Raw genomic sequence first — 13,098 nt, forward strand, 5'->3', positions numbered from 1 at the left:
AATTCCATTGTTGAACCAAACGTGATAAACTTGTTACTCCAATTCCTTCTTCTAACATGAAGGACTGAAGCCGTGCTTGTAAACGAGCGCGTCCATGTCCAGCATGTTATGGTCTCCGTTTTTTGTGCATCTTTACGTGTCCCTGTTTTTCCGTGTGGCAGGACGCCTGGCGAACCTACTTTCACCAGGTGTCGGGTTTCAGGTCGGCACACCTGTTCTCTCCTCTGCCTGGTGATTCTCTCGTTGTTTTTTTCTGTTGGAACTCTTTCTGCAACCATCGTTTCCGACTTCTTCAGGAGTTTCTCCTTGCTGACTGTTTCTGTGTTTCCAGATTGGTGCCCAACTGCCTTGTGTTTCCGGAATGGCGGCGCGTACACACGCTGCGGCCCGAGGCTCCCGGCTTTTCGTGCCCACCTACGTCAGGATGCTGTTTGTGGACTTCAGTTCAGCTTTTAACACCGTTCCACCAGACATGCTGGCTCTGAAGCTCCACAGCCTGGGACTGTCTCCACCGCTCTGCTCCTGGGTCAGAGACTTCCTCAGCAACCGGCCCCAGGTGGTGAGGATAGGAGACACCACATCCTCCCCTCTGATCCTGAACACTGGGACCCCCCAGGGTTGCGTTCTCAGCCCTGCCCTCTTCACCCTCTTCACCCACGACTGCTCTGCCATCCACTCCACAAACATGGTTGTGAAGTTTGCTGACGACACCACTGTGGTGGGTCACATCTCCAACAACGATGAGACCCACTACAGAGAGGAGGTCCAGAACCTGATGCTGTGGTGCTCGAGTAACAGCCTTGTTCTGAACACCAGCAAGACCAAGGAGGTCATAGTGGACTACAGGAGGTCCAGGAAGACTGAACACGCCCCCCTGTGCATACGAGGGGAAGCAGTGGAGCGTGTGGAGAACATTAAATTCCTGGGCATCCACATCTCCTCTGACCTCTCCTGGACACTCAACACCAGACACCTGGTGAAGAAGGCCCAGCAACGGCTCTTCTTCCTCAGGAAGCTGAAGCGGGCTGGACTCTCCTCTGTGCTGCTTGAAGACTTCTACCGGGCCACGATAGAGAGCATCCTGTGTCTCAGTGCGACCGTGTGGTACTGCAGCTGCACGGCGCAGGACAGGAAGGACCTATCCCGGGTGGTGAGGACAGCTCAGGGGATTGTGGGTCACCGTCTGCCTGATTTGGACTCTGTTTACACCTCCAGAGTCCAGAGGAGGGCCAGACGCATCTCCACAGACCCCACCCACCCGGGCCACAGACTGTTTGTCCCGCTTCCATCAGGGAAGCGGTTCAGGACAATAAGAAGCAGCACAGCGAGGCTCAGGAACAGCTTCTTCCCCCGAGCTGTGAAAGCAGTCGTTCCCTTGTAGCGATCTGGGACACTTTATGCCGGCCCTGTTGCTGCTGTTGCCATTTTGCACTACTGCCTGTGATTCTCACTCTCTCTGTGTGTATATATAATGTTTCTTAAGAGAGAGAATTTAGTTTGTTATGATGTGTGCCTTAAGCCGTGGGCCTTCTCACGATTTTATTATGCTCGCATAATGACAATAAAGTATCTTGAATCTTGAATCTTGAATCTTGAATCTTGAATCTTGACCTGCCTCCAGGGGGCGACATGGTGGCTCAGTGGGTAGCGCTGTTGCTACACAGCCAGAAGGCGTAATGATTGTACTCTTTACCTTGGCTGTTGAACGTGTGTGGGGGAGGAGCTTAGGCTTCTTAGCCCCACCGGTAACAATTTAAACTTTCTCAGGCGCCATTGTGAAGGTAAATAACAAGAACAAAGGAACACTGAAGTTTGTTCACCATACAATCAAAATGTGTTCTTACATTGTGCTCGTTCCACCACCGTTATTCTTGGTAATTGACGTAATGGATAGTTTCAAGTTGCTGCGACCATTAAGCCCATAAAGACAGAGACGGGAGACTAAATATATTTCTACTCATATTTATTCAGCGTAAAGCTCCATGTTAGACCTGGCCGGGTCACACAGACGGGGTCTCTGGTCCCGCCTCTGCTGAGGCCTCCACCTTTTCACCAGCTGGCAAAAGAAGACACACATTCACGTTCACACAAGTCCACATCTTGAGCCTTCATCATGTCCGCTGTCAGCCACGAAGCAGCAGATCAATCTGCTCCTCATCCTCAGACACGACGCCAGAAGATTTCTGTATTTACCACCGGCCTCCTAAAGTACCGGTACTCTAGGATCCGCTATTCACGACAGTGTCACGGCTCATGTTGGTGTTTGTCCCCAGCATTTGAAATAAATCTACTACTACTACTAGTGTACTGTCTCCTTGTCCCGTGAGGGGTCGCCACAGCAACCCAACCTTCTCCACTTCACCCTGTCCTTTGCATCGTCCTCCCCAACACCAGCCACTCTCATGTCCTCCCTCACTACGTCCATGTCTCTTCTCCTGGGTCGTCCTCTAGTCCTGTTCCCTGGCGGTTCCATCCTCAACATCCTTCTACCGATATAGTCCCTGTCTCTCCTCTGGACATGTCCAAACCATCAAAGTCCGGTCTCTCTGACCTTGTCCCCAAAACGTCTAACCTTCACAAGATTTGAGATAAACCTAAGCAGTCTAAAGTATTCATCATCTCCCGGATGTGATGGTAGCGCTCCCTCACCTGCTCAATAGCGACAGCAGGAATCCTATTTGATGGCTAGAAATAGTCTCAAGCTAATATTTCTGTGACTTTATAAGAAGAGACGTTGATTTTCTATTAATGCAGGCAAGGTGAATAAATAATAAATGTAATAAACAATTCTATCTTCCTGTGATTTCTTAAATCCTTCACAGCTTTGTGTTCTGATGTGGGTGGGGTTCACCTGAAGTCTCTCTGCTGGGGGTGGATGCCGTCAGGCCCGTCAGACTCTTGGGAATCCACGTGGGGTCGGCAGCAGAGGACGCCTCGCCAGAATCCCCCTCAGCTTGGTCCTGCAGGATATTTGTTTGTGTACAGAAAAGAAATACTTTGAAATATATGAAGAAGATGCATTTGGTTTGTTCTCCACACCTTATGCAGTTTTTTCCATCTGACTGATTTTCCAAATGCGTTTATTTAGCAGCACACTGCATCATGCATGCAACAACACCCCCATGGAGCAGAGACGTTCCACCTGGGGTCCCCACCCGGGAGGCCGGGAGGCCGGGAGGGGCTGGAGGTTTCGTGAAGAGAGTCCTTGTGTTCTGTTTGGGTGTTTCAGCGTATCTCTTACAGTCTGTCCATCAGTGAAGGGAAGGTGTTAATGCTGGATTACCTGCTCAGCTGGCAGGTGTTCTCCATGCAGCTCACAGCCCACATCAAACACGTACCTCCCCGGGCCCCGCGGCTGCAAAGCAACACAGCAGCTGCTCATTATTGTCATGACACAAAAGAGGAATTGCTTCAAACTAGATTTGAGTCTCTTCCACATGTGATCCTAGATCAAACACTTCTGCTTATAACCTCCATCAAGAATGTAATGTTTCTGCGGGTGCTGGTTCGGCTTCCTTTGTCTGTCTGTCTCTCCGTCTGTCTGTCTAGATTACACAAAGTAACTTGACAGGTTTGATGAAAGCTAAAGGGTGTGGAAGAATCAACGTAACTGTGGAGTGGTTCTGTATAAAGGAGTAGAAGAACAGAGAGTCCTGGAAAATGAGAAACTTGCAACAGTTCAAGTTACTTTACGTGATTTTGAACATCCTGCAATGGGACCGCTGCCCATGAGTACAATAGTCGCACTGATACACCACATGATACAGTTTGCTGAGGGGTCGATGCTAACGCCGCAAAGATAAAAGCAAGCGTGGTGAAGCCTCGCGGTTTTATTAAACCAACAGCTTCACAGCCAGATTATAGAAACAGTTAATGCAGACGAGCGAGAGCCTCGAAGCCGAACATGAACTGAAAGCTGAGATACCACAAGTCATGTATTCCGTAAATACGTCATCAACATAGAACTCACAGTATTGTTGGCAAAGGTACCCTCGTATCTGTGGTTGGCGTGGATGTACTCTCCAGACGACTCCATCTTGCCATTCATCCATGAACCCTGGTACTTTGAACCAGTGTCACGGTGGTGGTAAACGCCCCGGCCATGCCTGGCATCAGAAAACGCCAGAGATGAGCTCTAATGTCACTGAGAAATGGCGTCCTCCCAGATTTATATTCTCCTTTGGGTTGAGAAGTCCCAGGAGAAAGGACTGTAGAACTGGGTGCACCTCATGTGGTGAAGCCACTCCCCGTCATACACGTCTGCGTTGGGGTACGTGTAGACACCGTGACCCTGTCTCAGGTCTTCAGCCCATGACCCTGAAGTCCACAGAGATGCAACAACCAGAGGTTGGTTTGAACCTTTATTTCAGGGCAAACATGTAACGCATGCAGGACGTGTCTCAGCTCATACGTGCTAGTCGCCCCGTACCTTCATATTTGGAGCCGTCTGGATAGTAGAAGGTGCCCTGTCCATGTTTCTTGTTCTGAGAATAGTTTCCCACATATCTCGCCCCATTCTTGAAATGATACGTCCCCTGTAAGACAAGATAATAGAAATCAAAACCATCCATTACTAATGATAAATAAAGTTCCACACGGGAATTCCACGGAGAAGGAATATATATAGTAGAATTCTTACTATCTATCCGTTTGTTCTTTCAGCCTTTAGGCGCAGATATACTTGTTTATTTTGTGTCATGTTTTTGCCTTTATTTCAGTTGTTCTAACTTATTTTCTTGTTTATCGCGTTGCTTTCCGTGACGGGCCGTTACCTGCAGCCACAGCGCCCCCTAGTGGCAACACAAACGGCCCAGTTTACACGACGGTTTAGTTACCGTTCCGTGTCTCCTTCCGCTCTCATACTGTCCCCGGTAAGTGTCTCCGTTGGGCAGGTGAGCTTCCCCAGCTCCGTGCCTCTCTCCTGCTTCGTTTCTCTCCCCGTCGTATGTCTGCCAGCGAAACACAGAAGAGTTTATATGCAGTGAAACAAGGATAGAACAGTCAACCACCTACGTGTGTGTGAGCAGGCTAGCCGCTAGCCTCGGCTAACGCACAGACACCACGCAGCGTTCTCACCCCGAGTTTACTGTATTCGGATTCGACCTCATCAGAGCCAGTTTCCGACATGTCGTTCTGGATTGGGTTCTAGATCTGGACGCTGAAATGTTTTAGTCTGAACGCAGCGGTAAACAAAAAAAACCCGTAAAGATGCTCAAGCGGCCTGAGCTAGTTGTTTACGGTTACCATGACAACAGTCAATCCCACGTGACCAAGGCACGCGCAGGACGTCCTCAGTTCCGTGGTGAAATGTGGATTATGTCTGCAATCTCTGAATATTCTAAATTAATCCCCATTGTTCTTCTGCACAACTGTTGCCAGTTTCCTAATATAGTCAAAAACCAAGCGTGTTTTTAGATCGAGACTGATCTGGAGACAGTTTTAACTGCTTCCTGCTCCACGTCACAGAGACTGGAACAACACCAGAACGGCTCAACATTTTAGTCGGACCCCTTAGAACGTTGCACCGCTGGAAACGGAAGTTTTCCAAACTTTCCAAGTTTCTTTATTTTTTATTTTTTTATTTGTATTTTTTTTTACTTTATTAACATAACAGTGACATACACATTCACACACACATATACTTGCAAAATGAAGGAATGCGAAGGAATATAAACTAATACAAAAACAAGAATATCATAATAATAATATACTATCGATATTCCAATGGGACTTTCCGGTGAAAAAGGCTGTAAAAGTGACCAAATACCGGAAGAGAGGCGGTCAGAAGTTCACAACGACCTCCACCAAAATGAATAATTCATAAAAACAACCGAAAAAGTAAGGAAGTATAAATACATGCCTCAATAATACACCAATAATAACTAAAAGTTGGAGTAAATGGAGAGTTGATTACTGAAACGTAATGAAAGTGAAAGTGTGAGATTGTTTTAGCGTTTAGTTTAGTGGACATTATTTGTGCTGAACTGAAAGGAACAACTTTAATGACGTTAAGTGTCTTTGACGTTTGCAGTTTTTAGCCCTCCACTCAACAGTCGCTATGGACCGACATCACCATGACAACGACCGGAGCGTCAACATGTCAGAGACACGTCGTGAGAAAACGGAGGCGCTTGTAGAAGTAACGGATAACGGGCTCCAGGTGACAAACACACAACCGTCAAACGACAACACCCGATTGTTGAGGTGTGTGTAGTTTAACACGAACCGCTTCTTGTCCTCCGTAGGAAGAGGGACAAGATGTCCTCGAGTGGGACGCGTTGTCTCCGCAACAAGTCCAGGAGCTGCTGAACAAAAACCAAGCAGACCTTCAGGCGTGAGTCCAGACAGCACGTCTCGTTCAGGTGGACGCGTCCTGACGTCTCGTTCAGGTGGACGCGTCCTGAGTCCTGACGTCTCGTTCAGGTGGACGCGTCCTGACGGCTCGTTCGGGTGGACGCGTCCTGACGTCTCGTTCAGGTGGACGCGTCCTGACGTCTCGTTCAGGTGGACGCGTCCTGACGTCTCGTTCAGGTGGACGCGTCCTGACGGCTCGTTCAGGTGGACGCGTCCTGACGGCTCGTTCAGGTGGACGCGTCCTGACGGCTCGTTCAGGTGGACGCGTCCTGAGTCCTAACGTCTCGTTCAGGTGGACGCGTCCTGACGGCTCGTTCGGGTGGGCGCGTCCTGACGGCTCGTTCAGGTGGACGCGTCCTGAGTCCTAACGTCTCGTTCAGGTGGACGCGTCCTGACGGCTCGTTCAGGTGGACGCGTCCTGAGTCCTAACGTCTCGTTCAGGTGGACGCGTCCTGACATCTCGTTCAGGTGGACGCGTCCTGAGTCCTGACGTCTCGTTCAGGTGGACGCGTCCTGACGGCTCGTTCGGGTGGACGCGTCCTGACGTCTCGTTCAGGTGGACGCGTCCTGACGTCTCGTTCAGGTGGACGCGTCCTGACGTCTCGTTCAGGTGGACGCGTCCTGACGGCTCGTTCAGGTGGACGCGTCCTGACGGCTCGTTCAGGTGGACGCGTCCTGACGGCTCGTTCAGGTGGACGCGTCCTGAGTCCTAACGTCTCGTTCAGGTGGACGCGTCCTGACGGCTCGTTCGGGTGGGCGCGTCCTGACGGCTCGTTCAGGTGGACGCGTCCTGAGTCCTAACGTCTCGTTCAGGTGGACGCGTCCTGACGGCTCGTTCAGGTGGACGCGTCCTGAGTCCTAACGTCTCGTTCAGGTGGACGCGTCCTGACATCTCGTTCAGGTGGACGCGTCCTGAGTCCTGACGTCTCGTTCAGGTGGACGCGTCCTGAGTCCTGACGTCTCGTTCAGGTGGACGCGTCCTGACGGCTCGTTCGGGTGGACGCGTCCTGACGTCTCGTTCAGGTGGACGCGTCCTGACGTCTCGTTCAGGTGGACGCGTCCTGACGTCTCGTTCAGGTGGACGCGTCCTGACGGCTCGTTCAGGTGGACGCGTCCTGACGGCTCGTTCAGGTGGACGCGTCCTGACGGCTCGTTCAGGTGGACGCGTCCTGAGTCCTAACGTCTCGTTCAGGTGGACGCGTCCTGACGGCTCGTTCAGGTGGACGCGTCCTGAGTCCTAACGTCTCGTTCAGGTGGACGCGTCCTGACATCTCGTTCAGGTGGACGCGTCCTGAGTCCTGACGTCTCGATCAGGTGGACGCGTCCTGACGTCTCGTTCAGGTGGACGCGTCCTGACGTCTCGTTCAGGTGGACGCATCCTGACGGCTCGTTCAGGTGGACGCGTCCTGACGGCTCGTTCAGGTGGACGCGTCCTGAGTCCTAACGTCTCGTTCAGGTGGACGCGTCCTGACGTCTCGTTCAGGTGGACGCGTCCTGAGTCCTGACGTCTCGATCAGGTGGACGCGTCCTGACGTCTCGTTCAGGTGGACGCGTCCTGACGGCTCGTTCAGGTGGACGCGTCCTGACGGCTCGTTCAGGTGGACGCGTCCTGAGTCCTAACGTCTCGTTCAGGTGGACGCGTCCTGACGGCTCGTTCGGGTGGGCGCGTCCTGACGGCTCGTTCGGGTGGACGCGTCCTAACGTCTCGTTCAGGTGGACGCGTCCTGACGGCTCGTTCGGGTGGACGCGTCCTAACGTCTCGATCAGGTGGACGCGTCCTGACGGCTCGTTCGGGTGGACGCGTCCTGACGGCTCGTTCGGGTGGACGCGTCCTGACGGCTCGTTCGGGTGGACGCGTCCTGACGGCTCGTTCGGGTGGACGCGTCCTAACGTCTCGATCGGGTGGACGCGTCCTGACGGCTCGTTCAGGTGGACGCGTCCTGACGGCTCGTTCAGGTGGACGCGTCCTGACGGCTCGTTCAGGTGGACGCGTCCTGACGGCTCGTTCAGGTGGACGCGTCCTAACGGCTCGTTCAGGTGGACGCGTCCTAACGTCTCGTTCAGGTGGACGCGTCCTAACGTCTCGTTCAGGTGGACGCGTCCTAACGGCTCGTTCAGGTGGACGCGTCCTAACGTCTCGATCAGGTGGACGCGTCCTGACGGCTCGTTCAGGTGGACGCGTCCTGACGGCTCGTTCAGGTGGACGCGTCCTGACGGCTCGTTCAGGTGGACGCGTCCTAACGTCTCAATCAGTGGGCGCGTCCTGACGGTTTTTAATTTTATAGATGAGGAACCACACAGTGTTTTTATTTTTTTAATTGTCATATAGTTTTAAACGGAACATGTTCTGTTTCTTATTCAATTTGTTTAATCCAAGTTTAATATTTGATTCCATCAGATGTCAGCTGTCCTCATTGACCCGGTCCTGAAGTTACAGTTTACTGTTTATTGATCATTTTCCATTTCACTGAACTGATATGAATCCAGATTCATGTCGTCTGCAGGGAAATGCAGCAGATTCTGGGCTTCCGGAACCGTCGGACCTGCGTGAAGGAAGCGGCCATGTTGGATTACTATGTGTGTGGATTCTGGTGGGCCAAAGAGGCCAAGTTCACGTCCATGCAGACGTCCTTCATCATGGCTGCACTCCATAGGCTGCTGAATAACATAGAAGGTCGCACACACACGCACACACACACACACACACACACACACACACACACACGCACACTGCCAAACTGCCCTTATAAAGCCAGGCAGGACTTGTAAAGGTAATAGTAAACCAGCAGGACTAGTAAAGGTTATAGTAAACCAGCAGGGCCGGTAAAGGTAATAGTAAACCAGGAGGACTAGTAAAGGTTATAGTAAACCAGCAGGGCCGGTAAAGGTTATAGTAAACCAGCAGGACTAGTAAAGGTAATGACCCTCACTCACCTGTGCTTCATCGGTCCAGACAAAGGCCTGACCTTCGTGGAGAACCTGATGGAGCTCTCAAAGCTCACGGCTGCTTCCTGCCACGGCTCAACACCAGACCGGCGCCCTCTGCTGAGCCGAGACGAAGCCGCAGCGCTCATCACTTACACCAGAAACAGGTCGTGTTCACACGCAACATCTGGACGTGCACCGCTGGACTCGGAATCCTCACCATGAACTGAATTAAAGTAGTAACTTTGTTTCCTGAGTGTGGTTTATTTAACGGGGTTCTCTGCGTTCCTTTGATATTTAACGGGGTTCTCTGCGCTCCTTTGATATTTAACGGGGCTCTCTGCCCTCCTTTGATATTTGACGGGGTTCTCTGCGCTCCTTTGATATTTAACGGGGTTCTCTGCGCTCCTTTGATATTTAACGGGGCTCTCTGCCCTCCTTTGATATTTAACGGGGTTCTCTGCGCTCCTTTGATATTTAACGGGGCCCCCTGCGCTCCTTTGATATTTAACGGGGCTCTCTGCCCTCCTTTGATATTTGACGGGGTTCTCTGCGCTCCTTTGATATTTAACGGGGTTCTCTGCGCTCCTTTGATATTTAACGGGGTTCTCTGCGCTCCTGTAGCCTGTGTTGTGTTCTAATAGTTAGTGTCACAGCTGATCCGTTCTATTCTGTTGGCTCCAGCCTGTTTCAGAAATACAGACTCTACGAGCTGCTCTTCAGCACCTCCAGAGAGGAGCTGCTGATGGACATGGAGGTCAGTGTGTGTGTGTGTGTGTGTGTGTGTGTGTCCGTTTCTACACGCATTTAATCACCATTTTAAACGCATGTTTTCCAGAGAACCATTGAGGTGTTCGGCTGTCGGGATGGCCTCACCCCGTTAGAAGAAAGCGTCCCGACTCACCCCGACTCCCAGGAAGTGGCTCTCCTCGCCGAAACAAATGATCAAGTGTTGGATGGATGAACAGCATCGTCTTTCATTGTCTGCTGTGGCGTTAGACTAGCAGCCCAAATGTAACGTTTGTCCTCCTTTTGGAGGCACTAAATCTTTATTAGAGGCTGACGGCAAAGAAATAAGTTATTATGAACTAGCGTTGAAGCTAACAATGACACGGGTTAGCCGCTGTAAAGTTCTACAGACATTGTTCTACATAAAAACATGTTCTCCTGTCAACACTGGAGAACTCTGAGAGGAGACATAATGGGCAGAAACGGATTTATGTTTATTTACTTTGATCTTCCCTTTGGAATCTGTGTAGTATCAGATTCAGGCCTGGATGTACAGCTTGTATGATTGTGTACCGCACAATATTATTAAAATGACAAAACAATGTGATGCATTATCTTTAATCAATGAACAGATGTTCTGTAATCCTCACAGCAGACAGGAATCAATGTTCAGTTTAACATCGGTGAATAATGTAGTAACTTATATTTAAGCTAAGATTCTTCTAGAGCTGCCATCAGTCCACACATTAAAGATTTAAATGAATAATATCTACCGCATAATGATTCAAGTTTCACTTAACTTTACTTTAAAAACATTCAAGGGAAAATACTGACGCATGAAAACTCATGGATATTATTCTATTCTTAAAATAAATATCAACATTTGAATAAAACAAAGACAAGACTGAGTCGGGTGTTAAAGTTAAAATGCAGCCTCCCAACTGAACTTTAACCACGTTTTAATGTCACCAGCAGACCACGCCCCCTCACCATTAATGATATCACCAGCAGGCCACGCCCTCTCACCATTAATGATGTCACCAGCAGGCCACGCCCTCTCACCATTAATGATGTCACCAGCAGACCACGCCCCCTCACCATTAATGATATCACCAGCAGACCACGCCCCCTCACCATTAATGATATCACCAGCAGGCCACGCCCTCTCACCATTAATGATGTCACCAGCAGGCCACGCCCTCTCACCATTAATGATATCACCAGCAGGCCACGCCCTCTCACCATTAATGATGTCACCAGCAGGCCACGCCCTCTCACCATTAATGATGTCACCAGCAGACCACGCCCCCTCACCATTAATGATATCACCAGCAGACCACGCCCCCTCACCATTAATGATATCACCAGCAGGCCACGCCCTCTCACCATTAATGATGTCACCAGCAGGCCACGCCCTCTCACCATTAATGATGTCACCAGCAGGCCACGCCCTCTCACCATTAATGATGTCACCAGCAGGCCACGCCCTCTCACCATTAATGATGTCACCAGCAGACCACGCCCCCTCACCATTAATGATATCACCAGCAGACCACGCCCCCTCACCATTAATGGTGTCACCAGCAGGCCACGCCCTCTCACCATTAATGGTGTCACCAGCAGGCCACGCCCCCCCACCCTCCAGTAATACTCTCAGGTGTGTGTCCTCATGTGGACCACCAGGTTGCCTTTCTGTGTAAAACACTTGGGACACTCTCGGCACCGGTACGGACGCTCTCCCGTGTGAACCCTCACATGGTTGACCAGGTCTGACTTCTGACAGAAGTTCCTCCCACAAAGCTGGCACTGATAAGGTTTCTCCTCCGTGTGGACCCTTACATGTCTCATCAGGGTTTTGGTCAAGGAGAAGCATTTGGCACAGCGAGGACACTTGTAGGGTTTCTGTGCTGTTCCCGCCTCAAACTGAATGAAAGTCTTGCTGGATTTTCCTGAAAGTCTCGGCCAGACTGTTTTAACGTCGAGGCGTTTGGGCTCAGTCTCTCTGCCGCCCGGTTTGGATAGACCCACTGAGAGGAACAGCTTATCGTCCGTGTCGCCACCCCGTCCAGCCGATTCAGATTTAACGTTAACTGGGACTAGAGTCGAGTCACAAACGGTCTGCATGTGGTAAAGACTCAGGCGCCGCAGGTCAAACTCACTTCCATCGTAGGGAGTGGCCGGAAGTGGAAATGTCTTCCTGCTACTGTCGGACCCAAACGGCCCGCCGGCCAGGTCGCTCTGCCTGGCAGCTGTCTCTGACCTGGGGGGAAGCTCTGCAGCACTCTCTCCAAGCAGATTGTCCCTCCTGTGAGGTTTGGCACCTTCGTGCCTGACGAGTTGGGACTCACAGAACCGGCACTGGTACGAGGAGCGGTTCTCCTCTGGAGGTTCTCTGATGTGCCGTAAAGAAGAAGAAGAAGAATCCCCCGAGCAAACCCGACCTCCGAGTCGTTTCTCTGAAGGTACACTCGGATCATTCTCTCGCTTTACGTCCACCGCCATCTTCTGGTCACACCGATCATTTTCACAGGTGGCAAAGGAGTCCAAGTGGGGGTCGTTGAGGGGGGGGCAGTCTTCTGTGGCGCTTGCTGGTTCCCAGCACAGACTGGCAGAGCGTCTCTGGTCTGTTTGGGGAGAGACCAAAGCAGGAGAGGAGAGCATTTATTTATAGATTACACAAACGCACCACAAGGTCGTTGTTTCCTCACGAGCTGGAATATCATTATTAGTTTAGAGGTTAGTCACTAAAAGCACACTTTCAGTAGCCGTGGATTCTTCTGGATCTATAGATCCACTACCAATTCCAGCGTCTCGGTGAAGGCAGCAGAAACAGAAGCTCCTTTATGGAGGTATAAGAGAGACATTATTAAAAGGGTCCAAAACCAAAATCGTTTTTCTGTGAGAATTTGCCCCGATTTCAACTGGATCTGGTTCCTCGGGTATTAAGATGGAACAAATCCGTTGGCCTGCTCCGATGTGGAAATGACTCGGCTATGAGACGACGCTTGTTACAAGTCTCTGATATTAAATGCACGGTGGGCCGAAACGCAAGTGTAACCCCATTACTCAAAAGATCTCGATTATATCGGC

At 50.8% G+C, this 13,098-nt stretch overlaps 2 protein-coding genes across 2 annotated transcripts; one reads left to right on the forward strand and one right to left on the reverse strand.

Annotated features, from left to right (window-relative positions):
- Nucleotides 1-1,959: 1,959 nt before the first annotated feature.
- On the reverse strand, nucleotides 1,960-5,127 carry rsph1 (radial spoke head component 1). The gene is made up of 8 exons (XM_068754537.1): nucleotides 5,077-5,127; nucleotides 4,836-4,949; nucleotides 4,430-4,535; nucleotides 4,227-4,317; nucleotides 3,971-4,106; nucleotides 3,284-3,355; nucleotides 2,852-2,960; nucleotides 1,960-2,056 (listed from the first exon to the last, which is right to left on the reverse strand). Exons 1-8 carry the CDS (start codon nucleotides 5,125-5,127, stop codon nucleotides 2,001-2,003), a joined length of 735 nt encoding a protein of 244 aa, XP_068610638.1. The 3' UTR covers nucleotides 1,960-2,000.
- cabcoco1 (ciliary associated calcium binding coiled-coil 1) lies at nucleotides 4,816-10,879 on the forward strand. Its single transcript, XM_068754536.1, has 7 exons — nucleotides 4,816-4,871; nucleotides 6,032-6,160; nucleotides 6,246-6,334; nucleotides 8,859-9,028; nucleotides 9,308-9,446; nucleotides 9,964-10,036; nucleotides 10,118-10,879. The coding sequence occupies exons 2-7, from the start codon at nucleotides 6,059-6,061 to the stop codon at nucleotides 10,241-10,243; spliced, it is 699 nt and encodes a 232-aa protein (XP_068610637.1). The 5' UTR covers nucleotides 4,816-4,871; nucleotides 6,032-6,058; the 3' UTR covers nucleotides 10,244-10,879.
- Nucleotides 10,880-13,098: the final 2,219 nt, after the last annotated feature.

This window comes from Brachionichthys hirsutus, chromosome 21 (genome assembly GCF_040956055.1).
Source record: "Brachionichthys hirsutus isolate HB-005 chromosome 21, CSIRO-AGI_Bhir_v1, whole genome shotgun sequence".
Classification (NCBI taxonomy): Eukaryota; Metazoa; Chordata; class Actinopteri; order Lophiiformes; family Brachionichthyidae; genus Brachionichthys; species Brachionichthys hirsutus.